Here is a 27,365-nt window from a genome sequence, read left to right as displayed (position 1 = left end):
TGTCCTGCTCAGAACCCAAGAGCTGTGAGGGCTTTGGTTTCTTTTTCCCATGGAACAGGCAGGGGCTGCCTCAGCTGCTGTGTGTGCTGGCAGCTTGGAGCGCTCGCTGCTCTTGTGTTGGACACAGCTGCTGAACTTGGGCTGCCCCCTCCACGGCAACTTGGTTTTGTTTTTACTTGCCAAGCATGAAATTGGGGGGGGTGGTGGACAATCAGAAACGGGCTCCAGGCTGAGAGCTGCTGATGAATGACTTGTGCACAGGAAAGCTCAGTGAGAGGTGCTGAAACCTCTGTGGGATCTGTGGCACAAGCAGTTAGCCTCTTTGGAAAGTGCACTCGGTAGAATTGAACAAGAATGTACTCGACTGCACTGGTTATTTTTGGCTGGCCTTGCCTCTCTAGGGTTTGCATTGCAGGGGGAAGGATTTGGAGCAGTGTTTGCCAGGCCCTCATCAACAACCACCAACTGTGAGGTTTGGGAGGGCACCACTGGAGGTGGTGCTGGACCCACCTGTCTGGAATGAATCTCTCTGGAGGGAGCTCTGGGTGTGGCAGGGCTGGAGGTGCTCGGCTTCTGACAGACAAATTCCAGCTCTAGCTGCAGGAAAGCACTAATTACTGATAGTAATTAGAAACTAATCTCTCCTGTGTGAACAGGGCATTGTCTCGCCCTCCAGAGGATCAGCTTCTTGACCAGAATAGAAACTTTCTATTTAATAGAAATTAAATAATTTTGAGTGGGAAGGAGTGAAGAGAGGTATCCTTGGGCATTCTCAGGAAGACAAGTTATTCTGGTTTTGATGCAAAGGGTGCATTTTTACAGCATTACCTTCACTGCAGTCAGTGAAAACACAGAAAACTTGACTGACACAGTGCATCCATGGTTTGGTTTTCTCTTATCAAACTTGCATCTGTTGGATATTATATTTTACTTTTTCATGTGCTGTTTTTAAAGTAATTGAATTAATTAGTGTTAGTGTCCAAATGGACATCTTTTCTCTGTGAACTCTGCTTTTCTACAAGTTGTGTGATAAAATATGAGTCTGGAATTGTGAAAAAATCACAATTTCAGAGTATCTGAAACCTCTGTCTGTGCTGTGTTTCTCTTCAGCAGCATTTCCAATCCCCTCTGCCTGCATTGTCCCTCATGGCTGGGTGTGCCCACAGTTGTGAGAGCTCACCTCTCCATCCTGGGAGTTGGTAAGAGCAAGGGTTTGTGGGATGGCAATCCTGGAAAATCAGGGGCCTGCTGTAGATTCCATATTGCAGGGAAATATATTGCTGCTGATAGTGTGGATTAGCAGATCCTAATGGCACCAGTAAAATCATTCCACTGGAGACAAGTTGTCTCAAAAGTTCAGGTTTTCCTTTGGTTTTGGTCCTTAAGATTGCCATGATTTCAGATGATAATTTCCATGATGTTCAGACATTGAGGTTTTCATCTCTCCCTCAGTATCTCTGAAGGATCCAGCCCTGGGCACGACTGTAAATTGCCTGCCAATGCCTGGACAGGGGTTTGGCTGTGCATCACCTCAAGGTGCAGGTTCATGTGCTCCACAGAAATGCACAGTTTGTAGGAAATAGTTATGGATACACAACTAATACAAAACACACAGAACACCTGGATTTAAAGCTGTGCTTCCTGAGGGGGGTTCCCATGGAGCCACCTGGAATGGTTGGCTCCTCCCTGCAGGACTCACAGTGAGCCTCCTCTGGAGCACATGGGTTTCTGTGCTTCCATACAGAGCTGGGAACATTTACTGCATTTAAATATCCCTGAGAAATGATCCAAGCTGCCAGAGGGCAGGGTCAGGTGGGATACTGGGAATGAGGAATTGTCCCCTGGCAGGGTGGGCAGAGGCTGGGATGGAATTCCCAGGGCCAGGTTGGACACTGGGGCTTGGAGCCACCTGGGGCACTGGGAGGTGGCCCTGCCATGGCAGGGGGGCAATGAAATGAGCTTGGAGGTCCCTCCCAGCCCATGCCAGCCTCTGTTGGAATCTCACCTGCTGGGAGTGGCAGCCCAGGCTTTCCAGCCTCCCTCTGGGATCCTGCAGATCCAGAGGGTGCCATGGCAGAGCTGCTTTAGGGCAACAAGAACTTTTAGGTTTTTGTGACAGCACCTCTGGGTCTCTCTGTTAGAGCCCTTTGAAGCAGTGGATGAGAGATGTTCAGATGCTGTCTGGTTTTGTTTTTGCTGAAGAGCCCCCAGCCATGCTGGGGGAAGGAGAAGAGGCCTCTCTTGTTTCCAGGCCTTGCTCCTGCCAAGCACACACGGACTTTGTGTTCCTGGCCCTCCCAGCTGAGCTGCGGAGGGGAGCTCCAGCCTGGGCTGCTGGGCAGGCATTCAGCTGAGGCTGAGCAGCCTGAACAGCCTCAGCTGAGCCTGGGGAGAGGCAGCTGCACACTCAGCTTCCAGAGCTCAGCCTGAGCTTGGGAGGGCTCTCCCCATGGCAATCTTTATGTTATGGTGCAATTTAGCACCTCTGCTTCTCTGCTGGGAACTTGCTGCTTGGATCTGAAGTGTTCACCAGACCGATCTGAGAACTGAAAATACAACTGAGCCAATTTTGTGTTAGTCACAAATTAAGCTCAGAGCTATGTTAATCATGTCTTTATGGTGATAAAGCCTTTTCTGTAACTGCAAAAATACAATTTTTGATTTCTATTACAATTTCAGATTCCCAGGCACCAGGTTGTGGGCTGGCCTGTGAACTGCAAGGTGCAATATTTAATGGTTTTTAAGTAAGTTTTGCACGTGGCCTTCAGGTGTGGACAGGTTGTGTGGGGATTCCTGTGCTTTTGGTGAGGAGGTGCAGCCAGGAGCTCAGTCACCCTGTGCAAGTTCTTATAACTTCATAAATCTTCAGGGTATTTGGGGAAGCACAGTTAATTCTTACAGAGAATCATAAAAGCTGACAGCTTGAGAGCTGTGTTTTGTAATAAAATGCCAGTAATCTGGTCATGTACCAAATGGGATGATGTAATCCTTGAATTTCTTGAGCAAAAATCCTGACATTTTCCTTTGAGTCACATGTGAGCCCCAGCTGGATGAACTCAGCTCTCTGGAGCTCTCAGACAGACAGGCTCCTGTGTGGGGTTGCTGCTTGGCTGCTTTGCATGGACATTTGGTGGAATTCCATTTTTTAGGGGCAGTTCTGTGCCCTGCACCCCTGCTGCAGCTGCTGCCTGTGCCTGTGGGTGCTTTCCCAGCTCCCTGCCTGCAGCCAGCCCCATTCTTACCTGTTCTTTTTTCCTCCCTTTTGTCCTGTATTTCTTCATTGGAATGGTCTCTTGGCTTTCAGCATTATCTGAAGGCTGGCAGGTGCTCTCTCCCTCTTACCCTTTGTATTTTGATGTTCCTGGGTTTTGTTCTGTTGGGGATTGGAAGGGCCAAGCCCAACCAGGAAAAGCTTTGGAACTGGAGCTGGGTTGTAGAGAGATCTGAAATACTTGATACATTTCCTTCCTTGTTCATACCTCTATTCTTCTGTGTGGGCTTGGACTGCACACAACAGAATAAGCATCAGAGAGAAGGGGCAGAGTTTGTGTTGGAGTAAAGTGGTGTGGCCTGAAGTTCCTGTAGGTGCTCAGGGAAGTCCTGCCTTTAAAGGCAGACACGTAACAAGGTTTGCCCCTGTTCTTTTCCAACTGCTCCTTACCGTTTTTTGGTGTTTGGGTTTTTTGTTTTTTTTTTTTTAAGTTCTGGTTTGTAAAATTTCTATTCAGAGGAAGAGCTCAAAGCATAGAAGTGTTAAAATATGTTTTCACATAAGGTCATCTATACTTAAATTCATGGCAGGACATTATGAATTATTGAGTGTCTAAGGACAAAGTTTGGAAACAGCCATTCTCCAACTTGGAAACTCCTGTCTGTTCTGCTGTTCTGTTCTCAAAACACAAATATAATGTGGTTATTAAAGAACAACCAGCAACCTGCTGTTTAACACAATGCATGGATTTTAGGAAGTGTGACTGAAATCTAGTTTTTGTGGATATTTGCTGCTGAGAAATGAGGTTGCTTCAAGGAAATGTTGTCAAATGAGGCCGGCATGGCCAGAGGAAGAAGGCAAATGCAGTTCATTCCTTGGGTGGGGTAGCACTCAGTGCTGTGTGGGCATCACTGAGCAGCTCCAGCTGGCTGTGCCCAGGAAGCTCTGGGTTCATTGGGATCAGGGAGTCCCTCCCAGGGCTGGACATTCCCGTGGGCCCAGAGCCCTTCAGATGGCTCTGGGGGGACCAGAGGGGATGCTGGGGTGTGACCAGCAGATCTGTAATTGATGTGGGACTGAACCACGTGGATCCTCCTGTTTGGGGCTTCCTGGTCTCTGACCCCAGCCTGCTGAGCTGCCAGAAGCCGAGGGGTTATCCCTGCTCAGAAGGTGCTTCCTTATCACAGCTCTTATCAGGGTAATCTAATGGAGCTGAACTGGTGCAGCATCTTCACTCTCCCAGCCCCATGCTTTTTGGAGGGTGTTTAGTCATCCTTTTTGCAGAGTCAGAACTGAAGGATGGCCCATAAATCCCAGAGCTCTGCACAGTGACTGGAGAGCTCTTGTGACACAGGAATAGGAAGTTCTCCAGCTGCAGTCTGGCAGGATTGTCTGCCATGGATTGTTTGCTGCTGCTCTTTCAGCTCAGGCTCTCAATCTGAGGCCATTGCTTCGAGCTCGTGCTGTCTGCAGATGATGCAAGCAGAACAATTTTGCTTTGTGAGGAGGGAAAAAGCTGCATCCTTTAGAGTCAAGGGCTCTCAGCATTACTCTGAGCTGCTGACAAATGCTATTGTGTGGCTCAAAAAATCACTGTATCTGTGTTAAATACTGGGGATATTTAACCAAAGAGTTTTGAACTTAAAACCAAAGCCCTGGGTGCCTCTCCTGTCCCCCAGCTCTCCATGAACATGTGGTGCCCATTCCTGTTCTTCTCTCTGGTGACAGGGACAGCACCAGAGAGGGGCTGGGGCTGGGCCTGGAGGGATTTAGGTTGGATTTGAGGGCAAGGTTGTTGCCCAGAGGGTGCTGGCACTGCCCAGGCTGCCCAGGGAATGGGCACGGCCCCGAGGCTGCCACAGCTCCAGGAGCCTTTGGCCAGCGCTGCCAGGGATGCCCAGGCTGGGCTTGCTGGGCTCTGGGCAGGGCAGGGCTGGCACTGGGGGATCCCTGGGGGTCCCTCCAGCTCAGGATATTCTGGGGTTCTCTGATTTTAGGAAATCTGGCAAGGTTTTCTGTTAATCACGCTTTTAATTTGAATACAGTCTGTGTACAGCAAAACGTGATGTGGGATCTCTGAGCCTTTGAACATCAGCATTTCCCAGAATCCCCAAATCCCTGAGGCTGGAAAAGCCCTCCCAGCCCATGGAGCCCCAGCTGTGCCCAGTGCCCTCCTTGTCCCCAGCCCAGAGCTCTGAGTGCCACCTCAGGGATGGGCACTCCAGCCCTCCCTGGCAGCTCTCTCCAATGCTGATGTGTTGTGCTGTGCTTCTTGGTCAAACTGCAGCCAAACTCTTGAGATTTCAGTTGGAGAATTCAGAATTTTTCAGGTGAACTGGTGGGGTCTGAGCTGGTTTCACTCTGCTCCCACTTCTCTCATGACAGACTTTGGAGTCCTTGCTGAGAGAGGAGGAGAACTGAAGGACTGAAAGGAGCAGGGGTCTGTAGGATGGCTTTGTCCTTGCTGGACTCCCCATCACTTGGGGGCAGAGCTGGGGCAGGCTGGCAGAGCTGGGGGCAGAGCTGGGGCAGGCTGGCAGAGCTGGGGCAGGCTGGCAGAGCTGGGGGCAGAGCTGGGGCAGGCTGGCAGAGCTGGGGGCAGAGCTGGGGCAGGCTGGCAGAGCTGGGGCAGGCTGGCAGAGCTGGGGGCAGAGCTGGGGCAGGCTGGCAGAGCTGGGGCAGGCTGGCAGACTTGAGGCAGGCTGGCAGAGCTGGGGGCAGAGCTGGAGCAGGCTGGCAGAGCTGGTGGCTGAGCTGGAGCAGGCTGGCAGAGCCCCAGCTCTGAGCTTTCCGTGCCTTGGCTGTGCTGGTGCTGGTGCTGGTGCTGGGCTGGCAGAGCTCAGTGAGCCCCAGGGATGGCTGACATGGTGCTGCAAGCTCAGCCTCACAGGCTGCTCTCTGTTCTGCTGCACCCCTTGCTGGCTGGGCTCTGCTGCTGCCTGAATAATCAACTTTGTGCCCATTGTGTCTTTGGGGGTTTTGAGGACTTTTTGCTGCAAGTCAGAGGCCAGGAGGGTTTTTTGACGGGTGATAAAGTTGCTGCAATCAGGAATCACGTGAAGGGTCAGAAATCATGTTGCATTTTTTCCTGCCCTCTGTGCTTCCAGCAGGAAGATGTTCCTCTGTGGCTCCAAGGAAATCAGGCCATGGTGCTGGGGCTGCTCAGTTCCTGGAGTCTCTGGAATCTCTGGTGGTGATGCCAAGTTCCGGCTTTCCCTGGATTACCTTGGTGCAATCCTGCATTAAAGCACCTGGGCTTTGCTAGGGGAAGCAAAGCCAGTCTGGCTGGGGCAGGGCAGCAGCTGCCTGTGTGCAGGGAGCATAACCATGGGAATCTCTTCAGCTGATATGTTAAAGTGAGACATTCTGCTTGGGAAGTTCAAATAGTGACAGAAATTGAGTCCTCCTCTTTAAAACACCCCCTTCAAAATCCTGCCAGCATTATGAATGAAAAATGCTGACTCAGTGCAGCTTTGTGCACTGAAATGAGACCCAGGAACTTGAGCACTGAAATTCTGGTGACTCTTCATTTCCTTTTGTGGGCAGGTTTATTGTGCTTTGCTATCCTTTCCCAGCTTCAGAAGGGAGGGGAAAAAAAAGGAAAGGGGAGAAATAAATAAATACTTCTTAAACAAAAGTCCTTGAATCCTCCCCAGAGACCCTCGTTTGCAGTTCCTCTCCATTGAGACAGCTTTTAGCTGGAGAGGTTTGGAAGGCAGTAAATGCAAGGGCAGAAGGCTGCAGGTGACCTGGATCCAGCAGGATGCAGCTTCCCAGGCTGCCTCTGCTCTGATTGAGTTCAGTGTGGCAGCAGCAGGGTCTGCTTTGTGCCAGCCATGGACAAGGGGCTGCCCTGGCTCTTCTGGCACTCCCTGAATGGCTGGGAGGGACCTCAGAGCCCACCCAGGGCCAGCCCTGCCATGGCAGGGACACCTCCCACTGTCCCCAGTGTCCATGCTGGCCTGGGGCACTGCCAGGGATGCAGGGGCAGCTCCAGCTGGGGCCATTCTCCAGGATTTCTGTGAAGGAGCTGAGATCCCACCAGGAGCCAGGCTCTGGGGTGGGGAGGGGAGCTGGGAAAACACCAGGTGAGCAGAGCTGAGCAAAGGGGGAAATGGATTCCATCCCAGCTGAGGCACTTGTCAGGGGCACACAGTGACAGGACACAGGAGATGGAGGAACAGCAGGGCTGGCTGGGATCTTGGCAATGAGGAATTGTGCCCTGGCACAGGTGCCCAGAGCAGCTGGGGCTGCCCCTGCATCCCTGGCAGTGCCCAAGGCCAGGCTGGGCACTGGGGCTGGAGCACCACAGTGGATGAGCTTGAAGGTCCCTCCCAACCCAAACCATGCTGGGGTTTCAAACATTTACCTGTGGAGTTCTGTGTTATCCCTGTATATACAGCATTATGAAACCAGGTGAACACATCCTACCAATAATTCCATCTTGCATTAGCTTGGCTTTGTCTCTTATTAAAGATTAAAAACTTTATTCTGTGAAGATTTAAATAGAAACAAAGCCTTGTTGTGATAGAAGGAAGGAGAGCTGTTGCCTAGTTAGGTGGTTTCCACCTCTTTTTTGATTTGTAGACTTCTAAAATAAGCATTCCAAAGATGGGCACTTGGGCTGATGTACATGAACCTAATACTAGACTTGATTTTCCTTATTTTTACAAGTTACATGGAGGTTTGCTGGTTTGTGTTTGAGCTAGGGGAAGGCACACACACAAATTCTTAGGTTGTCTTGTTCTTGTTTTGCTGAGAAAAATGCTTCAGCTGAGGTGCCAGTTGGCCTGCAGGAGGGAGATTGGGTCTTTTTATGGCTCTGCACATCAAGAGACCTCGAGCAGGAGTGGCTTCATCTCAGCATGGTGAGAGCCAGATCCCTGCATTGTTCTGGGGGTTACAGGGCCCAGATTTCAGACAGAGAACCCCCAAATCCCTGGGGCAGGCCCAGCCCTGGCAGCCCATGCAGTGCCAGCTGTGCCCCATGGGCACCTTGTCCCCAGCCCAGAGCACTCAGTGCCACCTGCAGGGGACACCTGCAGGGCTGGGCACTGCAAAGCTCCCTGGGCAGCCCCTGCCAAGGCCTGAGCTCCCTTGCCATGGGCAAATTGCTGCTGCTGTCCAAGCTGAGCCTGCCCTGGCCCAGCCTGAGGCCGTTCCCTCTGCTCCTGTCCCTGTGCCCTGGGAGCAGAGCCCGACCCCCCCGGCTGTGCCCTCCTGGCAGGGACTTGTGCAGAGCCACAAGGGCCCCTGAGCCTCCTTTGCTCCAGCCCCAGCCCCTGCCCAGCTCCCTCAGGGATTCTGCAGCCCCTGCCCAGCTCCCTCAGGGATTCTCCAGCCCCTGCCCAGCTCCCTCAGGGATTCTGCAGCCCCTGCCCAGCTCCCTCAGGGATTCTCCAGCCCCTGCCCAGTTCCATTCCCTGCCCTGGGCACTCTCCAGCCCTCCCCTCTCTTGCTGAGGTTCACGTGCAGGTGCCACTGTAGAGCTGGTTTGTTTTGTGACTGTTTCACCTCCCCAGAAGATTCCCTGGTGAACTCTTCCAAGGGACATGGAAATATTTGTGAAGTTGCTCTGATGGTGGGGGGAGTGTAACCAGTTTGGAAAAGTCTCATGGAAGTGCTGCTCCCAAGGAGAGAGGCTGCTGGAGTCATGTCCTGGCAGATTAACAGAAGTGCACACCTGGGTGTCTCCTTATCTGCTCCTGGTTATCAGATTTGTTTTCAGCTGCCTGAGTTCTCAGAACTCAGATTTACACTGTGTTTGGATCACAGCAGTGACCAGAGTGTTCTCCTCCCACTAGGAATAGGCTAAATTACTTGGGAAAGTATTTGGCATTTGTGTCCAATTTGTCCTGTTTGAGAAATATCTCCACAGCTGGTTGCTATAGAAGCATTATATTCCTTGCAGATTCAGTGGTTGGTGTTGGATACAGTGGGGAAGTTCTTGGCAAGGTAACTGAACAAAATGTGTGAAGTTCTTTGTCCCTGGGGCCGGTGCTGGCTCCCAGCCTCCTTGCAGGGCTCCTTTATTGCTGCCTTTCAATGGCTGGCAGGAGCAGTGCTGCTGGATCTCTGACCTCTGGCACTGTGATCTGGTTACTCATATTTTTGGCCAGGCTGTTACATTTTAATGTTATGGCTCTTTATTTTTTTTCCCCCCCTTAGATCTCTGTGTATCTGTTCAGTCTGCCCAGTCTAGGGAGAAGCATTTAAAAAATGAGGCTGGTGTGAGTTTGTTATGGCTCCAAACACTGAACTTTGCATTGAAACCAAATTGAATCTCACTTGCAACTGTGAGATCCTGCTTGGAACATCCATGGTTCCCCCTCAGGCTCTTTGGGTTTTTTTTTTTCATAATGCTCCATTCACACGTGATTTCTGTGTGTTACTGGGGCTTGATACTCTGCAACTGCTGTTTTCCAGAGCAGATCAATTCTTCTGTCACACACACTGTTTTCCAGGCTTCCATTGAATTCCCATGTGCAGCAGTCCCCTGGAATATCAAATCTAAAAGTTTTGCTTTTAGATTTTTTTTTTTTAGATTTTTTTTTTTTTGCTTTTTCTAATCAAAACTTTTTTAGTCTTTGGGGAAAGCAGCCTGAACCCCAGGGTGTGGGCAGGGTGCCTCATGCCCTTCATGCTGGATCCCTGCAGGATTTATTAGGAATGTTCTCTCCAGGCTCTGGGGGAAGCCACATGTGGTGTTTGCCTGTTCAGGCAGGTGTGTTTGGATGGGTCTTGATATTCTGCAGGTTTTATTGCAAAGTGCTCTAACAGCTTCCTGAGCTGCCAGCAATGAAATGAATTTCAAAGAAACCCACAGAAGACTCCAGATTCTGAAGTAGGTGAGCAAAACACAAAACTTAGTCCTCTGGTAGCCCAATTTGGGCTGCTGGCACAGGGTGCCCAGAGCAGCTGGGGCTGCCCTGCATCCCTGGCAGTGCCAAGGCCAGGCCTTGGAGCAGCCTGGCACAGTGGGAGGTGTCCCTGCCATGGCAGGGCTGGCGTGGGATGAGCTTTAGGGTCCCTCCCAGTGCATCCTGCTGGGATTCTGGGCTTCCTTCTGGGCTTTGTGGCCTCAGCTCTGCCATGCCTGTGTGTGTTTCAGGGATTTTGCCTCCTTTCCATGGTGGTTGTTGGGAGTGTCCCCAGAGCTCCCTGCCAGGTTCTGGTGCACGTTATCCTGGGGTGTTGCATTTCCTCCTCAGGCTGCAGGATTTGCTCTGTTTCTTTGCCTCATTCCAACCTGATTGTCCCAGCTGGTCCCTCCAGTTCCTGAGGGATTTGAAGTGCTCTGACCCTGTCCTGGCTGCTGGCTGCCAGGATTTGGGAGGCCCTGAAAGCCTTAAACAGGAACCTTCCAGAAGGCTGAGGGAATGATCTCAGGATTGGAAGATGCTGATTTTTCTGCTGGGCCCAATTCAAAAATCTTTCTCCTTTGTTCATGCCCTGAAGGAACAAGAGGTGCTGCTTGGGTTGTTTTTCTCCTTTCTTCCTGTTCCTCAGGCATTCCAATTCCCAGCTGTCCAAGCAATGATTAAAAGGGCCATAGACAAACATACACCCCAATACTTGTGTTATTCCTTCATTTGTCCTCATTTCATTGAAATCATTAGTGGGATTCCTCAGGGGTGGAAGCCATGAGCTGTTGCCATATAGAGCTCCTGTAGCTTGAAAGTTGTCATGGATAATGTTTGCTGGAGAACTACAAATAAAAGGAGAAAAGAACAGAAGTGTGTGAGTAAATGGCCTCTTCAGTGTAGAGTGTCAGGGCATCTCTTGCTGAGGACCTTAGCTGAGGATTATTTGCTGCTGCTGTTTCCTCCTTTAAACATATGAAGTGGTGCTTTTTTTACTGGATTTTTTTTTTCTTGCATAATTTGGGGTTTCCTGCCTGAAGGTTGCATCAGTCCAGCTGAATATTTGGGGGAGTGCTGAGTGCTTGGGTTCTCAAATTGTCAGCAGCAGCATTTAATCAGATGAGAACTGAGGCATGTTCGTGTAGTTCTATCTCTACAGGTACTTAATTATCAATTTCTGTCAGAAAGCAAAGTGGATTTGATGTAATAAGTGCTCCATGGGGCCTGGTCTGGCTGGTCACAGCCTGGGGACTGAACTTGTCACCTGGAGAATGCTGTGGATCATCCTGGGCACCTTCAGGGCCTCTCTTGGTTCTGCTTTAGGAAATACCCAGTGCTGCACTTGGGTTGGGGCAACCCCAGGATCAGCCCAGGCTGGGATGAGCAGAGGGAGCAGCCCTGGGAGAGCTGGGCCTGCCCCAGCCCTGAGCCCCCAGCTGGGGTCAGGAGAGGGACTGGGATTGTGCCCCTGAGCTCCCTCAGGTGATTTCCCACCTGCAGAGCTGCCCCAGGCCTGGGCCCAGCCCAGGGAGGAGCTGGAGCTGCTGCAGAGAGCCCAGAGGAGGCTCCAGGATGGGCAGAGGGATGGAGCAGCTCTGCTGGGAGGAAAGGCTGGCACAGCTGGGATTGTTCACCTGCACAGGAGAAGCTTTGGGCTGAGCTCAGGGTGGCCTTGCAGGGCCTGCAGGAGCCCCAGGAAAGCTGGAGAGAGACAATTTCCAGGGGATGCAGGGACAGCACCCAGGGAATGGCTTCACACTGAAAAACTACAGGTTTAGATCAGATATCAGGAACAATTTCCTCCCTGTGAGGGTGGGCAGGCCCTGGCACAGGGTGCCCAGAGCAGCTGGGGCTGCCCCTGCATCCCTGGCAGTGCCCAAGGCCAGGCTGGGCACTGGGGACAGTGGGAGGTGTCCCTGCCATGGCAGGGGATGAGTTGAGTTGATGAGTTGATGAGTTTAAGGTCCTTTCCAAACCATTCTCTGGTTCTGTGTATTCATTTTCCACGCTCACTGGTGCTTGAGTGTTATTACCCTTTCCCTTCCCCAAAGGGGAACAAGTTAATTTTGAGGCAAAAGTTCAGATTCCTTCCTCTCCAAGCAGCCAACTCTTCACCCCAGCACGTTCATTTTGGGTTTTCTCTTCACTTCAAGCACCAGTAAACACCTGTGGTACTTTCCAGGAAAATTGGCAACTTCACTGTTGATTTTGAGAAAGGCTTTTTTTTTTTTTGACTGATGAAGGTTTGATTGTAAGTGCTTCAGTATAGGGTGGTTTGGAATAGTTGAAATATTGACAAGTTAATTTTTCCTAAATAAATAAAATACCTTTAGGTTACACTTCTGCAGCCAAGTGACTGCCACAAACTCTTGCTTGCTGTTTCAGAAGGTGCTGATTGATGAAGTTGTAGATTCATCATTAGAATGCCAGTTTTCATTTTGAACTCTCAGCTCAGAGGGTGAATAAGCAGAGATGTATTTTTAGTGTGCAGAGGTTATTCTGGAGATGCTGGCAGTTGGCAGCTGGTGGAGAACGCTGTGCTGAGCCAGGAGCTGAGCAGTTCCTGCTGCCTGCAGTGCCAGCTGGGACAGCCCCTGCTCCCCAGGCTGTCCCCAGCCCTGCTGGGCACGGGCTTGGTGCTGCAGCAGTGCCCTGGAGCCATCTCCTGTTGCAGCCACAAGGCTGCTGCCAAGGCAGATTGCCCCTATTTTTAACGAGCCAGATGGAGAAATAAAGGAATCCTGCTCCACAGTCAGGAGTGGCAGCAGCTTCTGAAATCACCTGGATGAGTTGGGATTGTCTGGTTTAATCCACTGCTGCAAGTATGAGCTATAAATTGTGCCACTTGTTCCTCCTGTGCTATAAATTGTACAAACCTTTCAGATCTGGCATTGTCAGGCACTGATCCCTGCTCCCTGTGAGCAGGGACAGGACCTGAGGAACAGCTCGAGCTGTCTCAGGGAGGTCTGGGCTCAAGATCAGGGAAAGCTTCTCTCAAAGCTGCTGTCAAGGCAAGCCAGACCCTAAAGGAAACTCTGTCTTCAGATCATTGCTCTGTGGTGGGTGTAGCACCTTCTGAGCAGGTTTGATCTCTGCCCAGAGGTGTGAACCTGGGAAAGCTCAGCCTTTGGGAGCTTTGACTGCAGTGCTGGAAGAGCTGGGGGAGTTGGAGGACAGGGATGAGCTGTGTTGATACCAAGGAGTTGCTGTGTCCTGCCCTTCCTGCTCTTCATCATTCCTTGGCTCTCCTCTCCCTGACCTCTCTTTACTGTGTTTCATCTCTTCACTTTCCTCAGCATAGGCAGGGGGAGAAAAAAGGTAACATCCTGGTTTGGATCAGCCCCAGGGTGTGCAGCAGGAGCAGGGCAGGGATTGTCCCTCTGTGCTGGGGTCCCTCCAGGGCTGGGCCCAGTTCTGCTCCTGCAGGAGAGCCCTGGAGGGGCTGGAGCGTGTCCAGGGCAGGGAACGGAGCTGGGCAGGGGCTGCAGAATCCCTGAGGGAGCTGGGCAGGGGCTGCAGAATCCCTGAGGGAGCTGGGCAGGGGCTGCAGAATCCCTGAGGGAGCTGGGCAGGGGCTGGGGCTGGAGCAAAGGAGGCTCAGGGGCCCTTGTGGCTCTGCACAAGTCCCTGCCAGGAGGGCACAGCCGGGGGGGTCGGGCTCTGCTCCCAGGGCACAGGGACAGGAGCAGAGGGAACGGCCTCAGGCTGGGCCAGGGCAGGCTCAGCTTGGCCAGCAGCAGCAATTTGCCCATGGCAAGGGAGCTCAGGCCTTGGCAGGGGCTGCCCAGGGAGCTTTGCAGTGCCCAGCCCTGCAGGTGTCCCCTGCAGGTGGCACTGAGTGCTCTGGGCTGGGGACAAGGTGCCCATGGGGCACAGCTGGCACTGCATGGGCTGGCAGGGCTGGGCCAGCACCAGGGATTTGGGGACTCTCTCTGGGGATGCAGAGTTTAGGTGGCTCTGCAGGAACCAAGCTCAGTGGCAGTGAGCAGGCTCAGGCTGTGACATCCCAGGAGAACAATCTGGGGGTGTACTTGGGCACTGGTTATCAGGCAGCACGGTCAAAACTTGCAAATGTGAGGCTTTTAAGGAGGAGGTTTGTTGTCACAGCTGCCTTGGCTTTCTTCTTGAATCAAACTTGAAAGGTTTTTTAGATCTATTATGTTGGGAAATCAGCATCATGTTACAGTTTTGCAATTGGATTTTTTTCCCAGTGCAAGGCTGCCCCACAACCTTGTAGCAAATTTTCCTGATTACAGGGAACTGCAAACCAGTTGACTTTTGAAGTAGCCACAGGGGAGAAATTTGTGAGCTACAGTAAACAAACCTCCCCATGCCACAGATTTGTGACTTACAGTAAATAAACCATTAGCACTAACAACAGCCTTAATGTTCTTATCCTCTGGCAGGAAAGGAATTTTTATCCTGGAAAGACGTATTAAAGCATTTCAGGACAGGAAAATTACTCTTTGCAGTGTTATTAACTGTCCAGACTTCCTGGCTCATTTAGAGAAGGATCATAACAAAGTTTTCAGAGCCAGCATGGAAAATGTCAGTGCACATGGTGCTTCTCCCCCAGCCTGCATCCTCCAGAGCAGCTTCAAGTACTTTACAGTGAGCATGAGCATCTCTTCCCTAGCTGATCCATGTTTTTTGTTGTTTTTTAAAGACCCTGTCTTCCATATCTAGATTTTTCCTTGGAGTTCTTGGCTTTGTGTGCACATCCTTGTTCTCTCCAGCATGGCCTGAAATGATTCCCAGCCCTTGGCAGAAATGCAGAGGAGCTGGAACTTGGGGTCACTTGGAGCCATCCTCAGTGTTAGGGCTGCTCTGTGGGGCAGAGCTGGAGCTGAAATCTGGCTCTTGTCCCAAGAAACTCTTGCCTTGGCTGTAGCTCTGTGTAGAGACAAACCTGAACCTCACTCTCTGCTTGCTTTGGGGAAATCTTATTCCATAAATCCTCACCCTCAAGTCCAGTGAAATCCATGGAAAGTCTTCCCTTGGTTTGTGTCTGGTTTTGCTCATTTCTTTGCTGTGTCTGAACTTGCCATTCCCACTGGTAATGCATCCAGCAGGATTATTCCTGATCTTGTATCTCAGCATTAGAAGAGAGCAGGGTTGGATGGGATGCTGGGATAAATCCTTCCCTGGCAGGGTGGGCAGGGCTGGGATGGAATTCCCAGAGCAGCTGGGGCTGCCCCTGCATCCCTGGCAGTGCCCAAGGCCAGGCTGGGCACTGGGGCTGGAGCAGCTGGCGCAGTGGGAGGTGTCCCTGCCCAGGTGCAATAGGATGAGCTTTAGGGTCCCTCCAACCCAAAACATTCAGTGGTTGCTTTACCCCAGCCAGGGGTTGAAATTTTTCCAGTTGTGGTTGAGCTGCTGGAGCCTGGTTTAAGTGGAGCTGCTGGGAAAGCACAGTTGGCACCTGGAAAGAAAGCTGACACTTTTTTATTTTGGTGCCATTAGAATGTACTTGCAATCAATTAATAGTTGATTTCATCTAGAAATAGGATCTTTCAGTTGGATTGTGCCTTTTGGAATGTATGTGTGCCTGTTCTAGATGTGTCTGCAGTTTGTGTTGTGTCTTGCAGACTATTTGTTTTCCCCTTATTCCATTGCATGTACCACTTGCCTGCTTTTGTGGTCACACCTGGGATGGTTTTGCTCTTGAGTGCAAACAGGTTCTAGAAGGGAATTGATCTCATGGAACCAGGAAACCCTTGGCTTGGGATAGGCCCTGTCTCATGCAGTGGAGCCCTTTTTGCTTCATCTCTTTGGAGGGAGATTTTAAATAGGAGACAGGAGCTCTAGCAATGGAATTTTACCATGTTTAATTCCTTGTTTAGGCTTTATGAGAGTCCCTGACCCTCCCTGGGAGCTGGTGCCTGCTCAGCCCCCCTTGCAGAGCAAAGAAATCCCTTGTTTTTACAAATGCCCAAGGGCCTAACCTGTCCCAGGAAGTTTCTGTGTCTGTTTCTCCAACATTTGCATTTCTTCCCTATAAAGCTGCTGTTTCTTGTTTGCTGGACCCTTGCTGTTCTTGGCCACCTGTGACCAACCAGTGCTGGAGCAGCAGGGCTAGGTGTGCCCAGGAGGAGGGTGACAGAAGTGGCAACTGCTGTGACTGCCTCAGTTACATTCTGGTTGTGCATCTGAAGAGCTCCTCGTGTCCTGCAGGAGCTGAGAAGGCAGAGCATGGAGCAAATTCAGAGCCCAGTGTCCTTGGGTGGGAGAGAGGAGCTGCCTGAGGCAGAGGTGATGAGGGCTGACAGCTCCTGAGATGCTGATAGGAGCTGCTGGATGCTGAATAATTCTCCTAGGAAATGACTCTTTGAAAATCTGCTTCCAGATCTGCACCAGCAGAGCCCTGCACTTATGTAACCGGGAGGGTTCAGGAGAGCAGCTGCTTGCAGGGGCCAGAGTGACCTCCCTGAGTCCTTCAGGGCACAGAGCCTTTGCTTTCAGCAGCAGCTGCAGCCCGGCCCTGCCCTGCCAGACCTTTTATCTGCTGCTTGTGCCTGGAGCAGGGGGCAGGGAATGGGCTGCACATCCTGAGCTCCCTGACTCAGCCCTTGTGCTGACTCAGGGCTTTTTCTTCCTTCCTACCCTTCCCCCAGCAGAGCTGTTACTTAGTGGCAGAATGGGGAAGGTGAAGTGAAACAACTCAAGAATAACCGATTTTCTTTTTTTTTTTATTGTCCCCATTTCAAAGGGTCAGCTCTAAAGCTGAGACAAACACGTGGATTTTCACAGCACAGCTATGGGGGATTAGGTCAGGCCTAAAAGTGATTAAATCTTGGGCTGGAAGGCACCACTGCTGTCCAAGCCAGACTTAACAGCTCTGGCCTATTCCTTTGGCTGCCCTAATTCCTTTAAAAACATCCAGCTGGATTGAAATGGAAGTTCCTGCAGAGTTGTGTCATGGGCATCTGTGGGAGAGGGAGGGAAGAAGTTCATCAGCCACTTCCCAGAGTATTTCCATGGTGTTCTTGCCTTGGATGTGCTGCAGCTGTGTCCTCCTTGCTACAGAAAGTGGCCTGAGATGGGTGGAATAGGTGTGAGAGTTGATGCAGGAATGAGGAAAGGGATAAGCTGCAAAAAGCCATGTAATTCTTTATTCTCTAACCCAGCTGGGGTGGTTCTTGCAGAGGCAGCAGCTGAAGGAACAAGGTTCTTTGTGGTGAGGGCTGGAGAGATCAGAATGGGGTAAGGGGGAATGGCCACAGAAGTGATCCAGCTTTCAAAGCTGGGGTTCCAGAGTTAAGGGTGGCCAGCTTAAAGGGGTGCTGTGGCTCTCAGACTCCTCTTAGAACAAGGTACTCCCATAAAATGAGCATAAAGCTGGCACTGAGGGGCTACAGAGCACTCAGACTCAGCCAAGGCTGGACTCCAGGCTTTGGCCCCTCCTCTTCTGCTCCAAGAGTGTCCTGAGTGCCATTGCTCAGGGGTCCTGGGGCCATGGACACAGCTGGGACACAGCTGGATGAGCAGCTTGGGAATAAAGCATCACTGCCTTCAGTTGATGGGATGGAAATGCCAGAACCCATCTGCTTTACCTGCTTCTCTTGGTGTTCATGGAGTCACTGATGGTGAGGTTGGGAGGGACCACAGTGGGTCCCTGGTGCCACCTCCCTGCTCCAGCAGGGCCATCCCAGAGCAGAGGGCACAGGGTGGGCCCAGGTGGCTCTGGAATGTCCCAGGGAGGAGACTCCAGCCCCTCTCTGGGCTCTGCTCCAGCTCGGTCCCTGCCCAGGGCAGAAGTTGTGCCTCCTGTGCAGGGGAATTGCTGGGCTCAGGCCCTGCCCGTGGCTCTGGGGCCATTGCTGGGCCTGGAGCAGAGCCTGGGGCTGCTCTGACCTCTGCACACAGGGACAGACACGGGGACAGACACAGGGACAGACACAGGGACAGGCACAGGGACAGACACAGGGACAGACAGGGACAGACACAGGGACAGCCACAGGGCCAGGCAGGGCTGAGGCCCCCCTCTCTCTCCCTGGGGCTCCTCTCCAGGCTGAGCAGCCCCAGCCCCCCCAGGCTCTCCTGGGCATGGGGAGGCTCCAGGCCCTGCTCAGCTCTGCTGGATGTGCTGTGGGAGCTGCAGGTCTGGGACATAAATCAATCAGATGTGAGATCCAGGGCACACAGCACTCACATCCAGCAGGGTACCCTGCACTTCCTTGTCCTCCTTCACAGATCATTCTTGAAGCTAATGTCAGGCTGCTGTTAAGGTTGTTGTAGGTGTGCAAGTATTCCTAATCTTGTCTTGCAGATTTTTGGGTTCAGTACTTGTTTTAAAGGAGGAGGAGTCAGAAATTCCCCACTGCCATTGTGATAATGAGGGTTTTTAACACACTCCCCCAAACAAACAAAATGAGCCAACAGGTCACTGCTGCACCTGGGTGAGTAAAGGCAACTTTAAAAAATCAACAAATTGTAGCACTAAGAAACTCCTGGAATTCCTCTTTTACAGGGTCTGGTGGTTCTCAATGAAGCCAACAGCTATTAAAGTGAAAATAAACCAAGATCCTTATTTCTTATTAAGGGCTTTAGAAACAGTTGAGTGACACACTGGCTTTTCACTGTGCTAAATCTTTTAAAATGAGAGTCAGCCACCTCTTGAGAAGGGTGCTGCAATCCAGGCACAGCTCAGCTGGGACTGCAGGAGCCCCTGTGTGAGAGATCCCAAATCCCTGGGGCTGGCCCAGCCCTGCCAGCCCATGCAGTGCCAGCTGTGCCCCATGGGCACCTTGTCCCCAGCCCAGAGCACTCAGTGCCACCTGCAGGGGACACCTGCAGGGCTGGGCACTGCAAAGCTCCCTGGGCAGCCCCTGCCAAGGCCTGAGCTCCCTTGCCATGGGCAAATTGCTGCTGCTGCCCAAGCTGAGCCTGCCCTGGCCCAGCCTGAGGCCGTTCCCTCTGCTCCTGTCAGGCAGGTATCTTTGAGGTCTCTCCCAACCCAAGCCATTCCATGTTTCTGGGTTGCAGAGGTGACTCCTCAGCAGTTTGATCATTGCCACAGGTGTTGAAACACATCTGCAGTGGGGAGGTGCTTTGTTAATGTGTTCTGGGTGCTGGGTACAAAATAGAAGAAATGGCAGGACTTGACATTTGTGAAGGTTTTTATTTTATCAGTCATTGCTGTAAGGAGCAGAAACTGGCAAGTTTTGCAGAGTGGTGACTGAGTTAAAATGTGATCTCCAAAGAGCAAGGATCAGAATTCCCTGAATGTCCCCAAATGCTTTTGTTTCCAGCACTGATCCAGACTTGCCAGGCTTTGCTAAACCTCGGAGTCCCTTGAGTGCTCCTGGTCCAGAGCTTTCCCATGGAGCATCTGCAGGCTCCAAACGCTGCCCTCAGCCTGGGACACTCATGGCATGTCCTGCTGGGGGATTTTGTTGTCATTTGGAGTTCTTGGAGGATGTTGGCACTTTATCTGGTTGGGTTTGTCTCTTTTTTTTCCTGTCGGAGGAGGAAGGTGACTGATAAGTGGCCTGAGGAATTAATTCTGGCATTCAGATCAAGAATTATCTCCTGAGGAATTGTTTAGGAATAGAAATGCTGGGTTGCATTTTAGGAAAAACAAAGCCAGGATCTTTCTTGTGTGAAATGTGTCTGTATAAAGACACAGCACTGAAATAGCTCAATTATTGTTCATTTATACCTCCTGTGGCTTTATTGCAGTTTTCTCTGTAAACATGGCCTCAGCAGAGCACAGATAACTTTAAATAGAAACTCTAATAAAGTTCTGAGCCATATTTTTGAAGTCCATACATAATACACTGTGAAAGGAATTTTCATATTTGTCTGACTCCTATGAATAAATGTTTTTACTGGAGATATTTTCAACCTCCTCATTTTTTTGAGGTAAAAGCTTTAAACATTAGTACTTAAAGTTAGATATGGTCTGGGATTTTATATATGTGGAGTTGTTCTCTACATGGTTCAGTTTTAGTTTTATGTGAACAATTCGTGAGGTTACAGTTAGATTATATATATATTTAAATGTATTTTAGTACATATTAATATTATAATATTATCTTGTTATAAATATTATAATTAATTTTAATATACATTAATATATAACCGAATATATTTTATCTATATATTTATAACCTTATATATATAATATATATATTCCCACTCCCTCTCTTCTTCCCTCTGTGTTCAAGGTAAAGGGGAATCAATTCCTTAAACCCTAATATAGTTATATATTTATATATATATATATATATATACATATATACATATATACATATATATATATATATATATATATATATATAAATATATATTTTTAAAGTATATGTATTAAAACAGTGCTTGTATCTAGAGTATTGGTTTATGAGAAGAAACAACTTGGAGTGAGGATCAAGAATTTAAGTATTTCTGAGCTTAGCTACAGCAGGGTAAGATGGAAGGGAGAGCCCTGAGAGCTGAGCTGGCTGGGCAGGGCCTTGTCTCCCTCACTCAGAGCTGGGGGTAAGCAAATGTTTCTCATTTATGTATATTTTATGTATATTTTATGTATATTTTATATATATATTTTATATTTTTTAATATTTTATATATATGTATATATACTCTCTCCAAAGATAACTGTGCAGGTGATAAAGTCCCAGTTGTAGCTGCTACAAAAGTGCTGCTGCAGTGCCTCCTCGTTGCTGGAGTTTGTTGTTCCTTTCCATCCCTGTGCCAGGCTCTCCTCATCACCCCCAGGCCAGCGTGGGGCAGGCTCCCGGTGCTCTGACTCCATGGGAGGCCATGCATGGGGAGCTTGTGGAGTTTGCTCTGCTGGAAGGGACAGGGAAAGGGCTGGCACTGGATGGGCTGTGAGGTCCCTCCCAACCCACACCATTTCACGTTCTGTGATTTCACTCCCAGGCTTTTTGGGCTTTGCAGAAAGCCCCAGAAGCCAGAGGTGTTCAGGGCAATGGAACAACTTTCACAAGCTGGGGCCTTTCTGGCAGCCCAGAGCAGCACAGGCCAAGGAGCCCGAGCAGGGGGAAATCCCAGAGAGCAGCTGTGGGATGGTGCTGTGGGATTTCCCCTTATTGATCTCCTGCAGTGGCACTGATCTGTCCCTGCTGTCCCTGACCTGGGAACACCCACACGCTGCCAGGAGGGCACAGCCAGGGGTGCCAGGCTCTGCTCCCAGGGAACGGCCTCAGGCTGGGCCAGGGCAGGCTCAGCTTGGACAGCAGCAGCAATTTGCCCATGGCAAGGGAGCTCAGGCCTTGGCAGGGGCTGCCCAGGGAGCTTTGCAGTGCCCAGCCCTGCAGGTGTCCCCTGCAGGTGGCACTGAGTGATCTGGGCTGGGGACAAGGTGCCCATGGGGCACAGCTGGCACTGCATGGGCTGGCAGGGCTGGGCCAGCCCCAGGGATCCTCTGGCCCTGGTGGGGACAGGACCTGTGGGGTGGCTGCTGTTGGCACCACCCTGGGAATTGCAAGCTGGAATATTTGCCTTTTCTGGAGGGTTGGGAAGTACAGAACTCATGAGTGACCCCAGTGCTCAGTGGTTTCCACCCTGTGGAGGAGTGGAGGAGATGTGGGTCTCTGCTGTTCAGGGGAGAAGGGATTTATGTAGGAAGGATGTGTTTAATGTTGGATTGGTTTGGCACATCCCAGTGCAGCACTAGCTTAAGCTCTTTTTTGACAGGCAAAGGTGAGTAGCTCCAAGTTCCTCGTTGTGCTGTCTAGAAGCAGGATAAAGTGTCAGCTGCATCTCCTGCCTCCTGTGCAGAACACACCCTTGGAGGCACTGTTGGTTTCACTGCTGCTGTGGGAGCTCTGGGCTGCCTTCCCCAGGGATCTCTGTGTGTTCCACTGACAGTGCAGTTGTGCTTCCCCTGCTTGTCTCCCCTTCTTCCTGTTTGAACCATTCCTGAACTCATTGGTCAGCAGCTGCTTTATTTGCTTTACAATACTTTACATATATATGATATTTTATAATATACCAACTGTGCCAGATGTTTTTGGGGATAAAAAAGACATGTTCTCCATCCCTGAGCCCTTCAACCCCAAAAACAGAACCCCAGAGCAGCTTGGGTCAGCATGGACCTGGTGCAGCCTTTGGGCAGAGCCTTGGGGTCCCTGGTGTGACCCCTGTGCCTGTGGAGCTCAGGTGATCCATCAGCAGTGAGCAGCAAACCCCAGCGTCTTCCACTCAGGGAGGGATTTGCCTTTCCCTCATTTGCTTCCCTGTCTCTCTGGCTGCTCTCAGCTTTGCTTTGGGTCTCAGCCTCTCACATTTAGACACAGCTCTCTGCTCCTTCTCTCCATTCCCCCAGCTGGCTTTGGTTTTTCTCTCACTTTCTTCTTTTTTTTTTCTTCCCTCTGGAGGTTCTTTGGAATAGTTTCTGCTTTCCTTGGCATCCAGCACGGGGCTGCTGTTCAGACTCCCCACTCCCTCCCTGTGTCCAAGGTAGAGGGGGAATTCAATTCCTTTGGAATCCTGGCAGGCTGTGGAGGAGGCTCTTCCCTGAAGGGCTGAGCCTGTAAATGCTCTGCTGCTTCCCCTTGTGCTGAAAAGGAGCACATCATATGGAAACTGCCTGGGCTCTGACAGGGGGGCTTCAGCAGGCACTTCTGTTTTTGGGGTTTTCCTGCTTTTTCTTTTTTTTTTTTTTTTTTGGCATTTTTTCTCCATTTGGTTTTGTTTTAGTTTTCTTTTTGCTTGTTTGGGGTTTTGGTTTTGGGTTGGTTTTTTTTTTTTACTTTTTCCTCCTCCTTTTTTTCCTCCTTTTTCTCTCCTTTTTTTCCTCCTCCTCCTTTTTTTCCTCCTTTTTTTCCTCCTTTTTTCCTCCTTTTTTTCCTCCTTTTTTCCCTCCTTTTTTCCCTCCTTTTATTCCCTCCTTTTATTCCCTCCTTTTATTCCCTCCTTTTATTCCCTCCTTTTATTCCCTCCTTTTATTCCCTCCTTTTTTTCCTCCTTTTTTTCCTCCTTTTTTTCCTCCTTTTTTTCCTCCTTTTTTTCCTCCTTTTTTTCCTCCTTTTTTTCCTCCTTTTTTCCTCCTTTTTCCCTCCTTTTTTCCCTCCCTTTTTCCCTCCCTTTTCCCCTCCCTTTTCCCCTCCTTTTTTTCCTCCTTCTCCTTTTTTTCCTCCTTCTCCTTTTTTTCCTCCTTCTCCTTTTTTTCCTCCTTCTCCTTTTTTTCCTCCTTCTCCTTTTTCTCTCCTTCTTTTTTTCCTCTTTTTTTTCCCCTTAAGGTTTCCTTGCAGTCATGAAACCCAGCAGCATCTGTGAGTTCTTTCCCAGAGCAGAGAACAAGAAGCAAACAGGCAAAGATAAAAGTGCTGATCTTTCAGCCCTTCAGGAATGCTTCTGGGAGAGCCCCACAGCTCAGGGAGCTGCTCTGAACCCTTGGATCTCTGCACCTGGAATTTGAAATCCTGGGCTAACCCCTGGGAGCAGCATCAGCTGCTGCCCTGGCCCGGGGCACAGGGCTTTGGGGTCAGGTGCTTGGCCAAATGAGGAGGAAAGAGAGTCAGGGTTGTGTCCCTCATTCCCCAAATTCCAACTGCTGGGGAGCCTGGCTGGCACAAGTGCCAGGGCTCTGTCACAGGGGACACTGGCAGGGGATCCACAGGAGGTTCCCAAGTTGGAGGCCAGAGGAGGATGTGGGAAGTGTGAAAGGGGGATGGGGAGGGGAGCAAACAGGAGCTCAGACAAAAGGAAATTGTTGGTGCAAGTGAATGCCTTTTCTTAGGGATATTGATAAATTTCTGCTGCTGTTCAGGCAGCCTAAAAGATTCTCCTGATTCTGTTCCCCCCTGCCTTTCTGCTGTTGCCTGGAAGACACGAGTGGAATCTCCCAGGACAAGAGGCCATGGCTCATTGTTGTGCTGGCCATTGTCCCCTGGCTCAGGCAGCTCATGGCAGCCTTTGTGTGCAGCAAGAAAAATGCTTTTCCTTCTCTGTGTGCAGATGAAATTTGGAGCCTGTGTGGTGCCTTTGTTGGCAGAGCCAGTGGTGCTCTCCTGGAGCTCCCCTGCCCTCCCTCTGCCCCTTGGGCCCTTGCTGCTCCTCAGGGCTGGGGACACAGCGGGACATGGAGGTTTCATTGAATTTAATTCAGGGCAGGGCATTTGCTGCCAGGAATAAACCCCAGATCACTGACTGATGGTGGCTTGCAGCAGTTGGAATGGAGCCAGTTCCCCTCCTGAGCAGCAGCAGGGGTTGTGACACTCAGGAAAGGCGTGGAGCCTGCAGCAGCATCCCTGGGTGGGGCTGAGCTCTGCCCTCACTCCAGCTCCATTTATAAAGAAATATTATCTATAACTCCAGGCTGCTTTGAGGCCATCCTTAGAGCAGAATGAAATGTAGCTGTTTGCTGGGAGGAAGGTGCCCTCATAGATGTGCAAAAATGAGACACTGAGTTTTGGAAGTCCCAGTTGGTCTGGGAAGTATTGATACAATCCTGCTTCCTCACTGCCTTCTTTTCTTCTGTAGTAACTGATCATACAGAAAACATATGGAAAATGGAAGATACTGTGCTGAATAAATAATTTGTTCTTTTCCAGGCATCTATTAACAAGCTAAAAGTGACAGAACCATGGCTCAGTTTCCAACACCTTTTGGGGGTAAGTGCTTTCTGGTGTGCTCTGAGCTGTTCCTGTGTGCAATAACTTGGCATAAACGCGTTCCTTTGCAAGGGTTTTCTCTGGGGAAGTGTTTGTGCATCCCCCTGAGCTGAGGGTTCCTGGGCTTTGTGGCTGCTTTGCAGACACCTCCCAGCTGAGAGCCCAGAGCCCTGGGGCTGCAGCCACCCCTGCCAGCCCCAGCCTCTGGCCCTGCAGGCACAGCCAGGCCCAGCCAGGCCTCTCAGGCAGTGGGCACCCCTCATCCTGCTCCAGCTGCACTGGACAAGTGCAGATGTTTTTTCCTTTCAGGCCTCCTGGACTTGGTAGGTGCTGAAAGGTGCAGGAGATGCCTTTGGGTGGTATCACTGCCAGTTTTTGCCTTGTTGTCCCATCACCCACCCCTTTTGTTGTTTAGGTTAGAACAAAAGTGACACATTTTTAATCTCTTCATTTACAGCAGGGGAAGTTGCAGCATCTGGAAATGCAGTGAAAAGGCCAGGCTGGGCCCTGGCAGTGCAGCAGGGACAGGATTTTTTGCTCTTCACATGAAACCACAGAATCCCAGACTGGTTTGGATTGGGATGCTCCTCAGTGGACACCTCCCACTGTCCCCAGTGTCCAGCCTGGCCTTGGGCACTGCCAGGGATGCAGGGGCAGCCCCAGCTGCTCTGGGCACCTGTGCCAGGGCCTGCCCACCCTGCCAGGAACAATTCCTGCTGTAAAACTCAGCCAGACTTCCCCTCTTTGGCCTGACCCCATCCCTGTCACTCAGCTCTGATGAACAGTTCCTCTTCCTTGCAATCCCTTCACATCCTGGGAATCCATCTGGGACTTGGGTTTTGCAGCTGATCTGCAGAAGGGTTACAAAGAGCAATCTCAGTGCTGAGAAGATTTCCCATTTCCCTGCCCTATGGGCAGGTCAGATGGGATGATGGGGGAAGAGGCTCCTTTGCAGTAAAGGAACTGGAATTTCAGCTGTGAGTGCTCTGGGGGCAAATGACCTCCCACCCTTGGGTTGTTTGAGGAGATAATGACACTCACAAAGAAAAGAGGCTGGTATTTTTAGGGAATGTTTCTCAATGTCATTTCTCCATTTCTTCTGAACCAGGCAACCTGGATATCTGGGCTATTACTGTGGAGGAGAGAGCAAAACATGATCAACAGTTCCATAGTCTGAAACCAACTGCTGGATTTATCACTGGTAAGCAAACAGCTTCCACTTCTCATCCTGTTCAGTTAAATCTTAACCAGGGAGCCTAAATGTGTGCAGAGCTGCCTGGGAGACATGTGGGCATAATAATTAGAAAATTTGAACAGGTATTTCTTATTTTAATCTCATTGTTCCACATCAGCCCCATTTCTTATTTTATATCTCATATTTTGCCACATCACCCCCAGCTTTCCTGTTACTTTCTGGTATTTTCTATTCCCCATCCTGCTGTGGAAGGGAGTGATGGGTTCTTTGTGCCTGGGGTCAGCTCACCACACTAATATTATGATAAATAAAAGATCTGATTAAATAAAGCTGTGTCATTTTAACTGAAATCAGGTTTAGAAATCCAATTTGTGCAGCACTGACATCAGCATGGTTGACCTCTTGGAAAGATCCAAATGCAGAACTGATTGAAACAGGGGGAAGCAAAGCTCCAAATCAAGGGATTGCACTGATCCTAATAAATTTTCATCAAACTTTGGTCTCAAAGGCAATAGGAGGCCTCCTGTTCATTGCTCTGTTTTGTTACATGGAATTTTCTTAGTGCTTTGTCCATGCTCATCACTCATGGCATGGGCTGGGCAGCTGGTTTTGCCTCCTGATGCCCCATTCCCTCTGCCAGCTGTTGGGAGCTGGAGCTCAAGCCATCTCCTGTTTATTTTACAGGTGATCAAGCCAGGAACTTTTTTTTCCAATCTGGGTTACCTCAGCCAGTGCTAGCACAGATATGGTGAGTGTGGGGTGGGCACAGGGGCTGGGCTGGGGCTGGGGCTGGGCTCTCCTGGGGTTCCCCAGGCTCTGACTGGGGCCAGCCCTGCTCAGGGGGGATCTGCATCCAGGGCTCCCCTGGGCTGGGGTCCCCCTGGGCTGGGTCAGGGGGGTGGGGGTCCCCAGGGACAGGTGCTGCCTCCTGCCCTGAGGCCACCACAACCCGTGGGGCTCTCCAGTCTTGGGCCACAGGGGCTGGGAAGGGCCCTGGGGGTGCTGGTGGCAATGGCTGGCCCCAGGCCAGCTGTCCCCAGGTGTCCCCAGCTGTCCCCAGGTGTCCCCAGCTGTCCCCAGGTGAGCAGGAGGCCGATGGGCCTGGGCTGTCCCAGCAAATGGCATTTTGGAAGTTGGCAGTTTAAAACTCTGATTTCAAGTTGCTAAATGCTTTCAGCTCTGTTTAAACTGACTACAATACAATTGTACAATTGCTAAGCACAGTAATTAGTGATAAATCTGCTCAGGGAGAGCCTAGGCAAGACCTGGAGTGTTGGTTACAAAAATGAAGATTGACATTGGCTGTTTCCATTGGAGTTGGAGTCAAAGCTTGAAATTGGAAATTTTTGTCACTCCTTGGTGAGTTCAGCCAGGTCCAAATCTGTGCCCACTCCACAGCACAGACATTGCCACAGTGCCAGATCTTCCTGCAGGAATGAAGGGATTTCTGCTTTGAGCCTGCCAGACCTGGACCTGTGTGTGCAGGGACAGCACCCAGGGAATGGCTGCCAGTGCCA

General features: G+C 50.6%; 1 protein-coding gene across 4 annotated transcripts in view; it reads left to right on the top strand.

Annotated features, from left to right (window-relative positions):
• ITSN1 (intersectin 1) overlaps positions 1-27,365 on the top strand; it is a 114,999-nt gene that overhangs the window by 2,689 nt on the left and 84,945 nt on the right. For all 4 annotated transcript variants that reach the window (XM_071430053.1, XM_071430051.1, XM_071430050.1 and 1 more), the window contains exons 2-4: positions 24,594-24,653; positions 25,762-25,854; positions 26,533-26,596. In XM_071430053.1, coding sequence (XP_071286154.1) covers positions 24,626-24,653; positions 25,762-25,854; positions 26,533-26,596 — 185 coding nt within the window. In that variant the 5' untranslated portion in view covers positions 24,594-24,625. The remainder of the gene's footprint in view (positions 1-24,593; positions 24,654-25,761; positions 25,855-26,532; positions 26,597-27,365) is intronic.

The sequence above is a fragment of the Agelaius tricolor genome, unplaced genomic scaffold (genome assembly GCF_023055355.1).
Source record: "Agelaius tricolor isolate 1412-34295 unplaced genomic scaffold, bAgeTri1.0.p SCAF_7, whole genome shotgun sequence".
NCBI lineage: Eukaryota > Metazoa > Chordata > Aves > Passeriformes > Icteridae > Agelaius > Agelaius tricolor.
The sequence above is the reverse complement of the archived record's forward strand: the minus strand, read 5'-3'. Positions and strand labels throughout refer to the sequence as shown.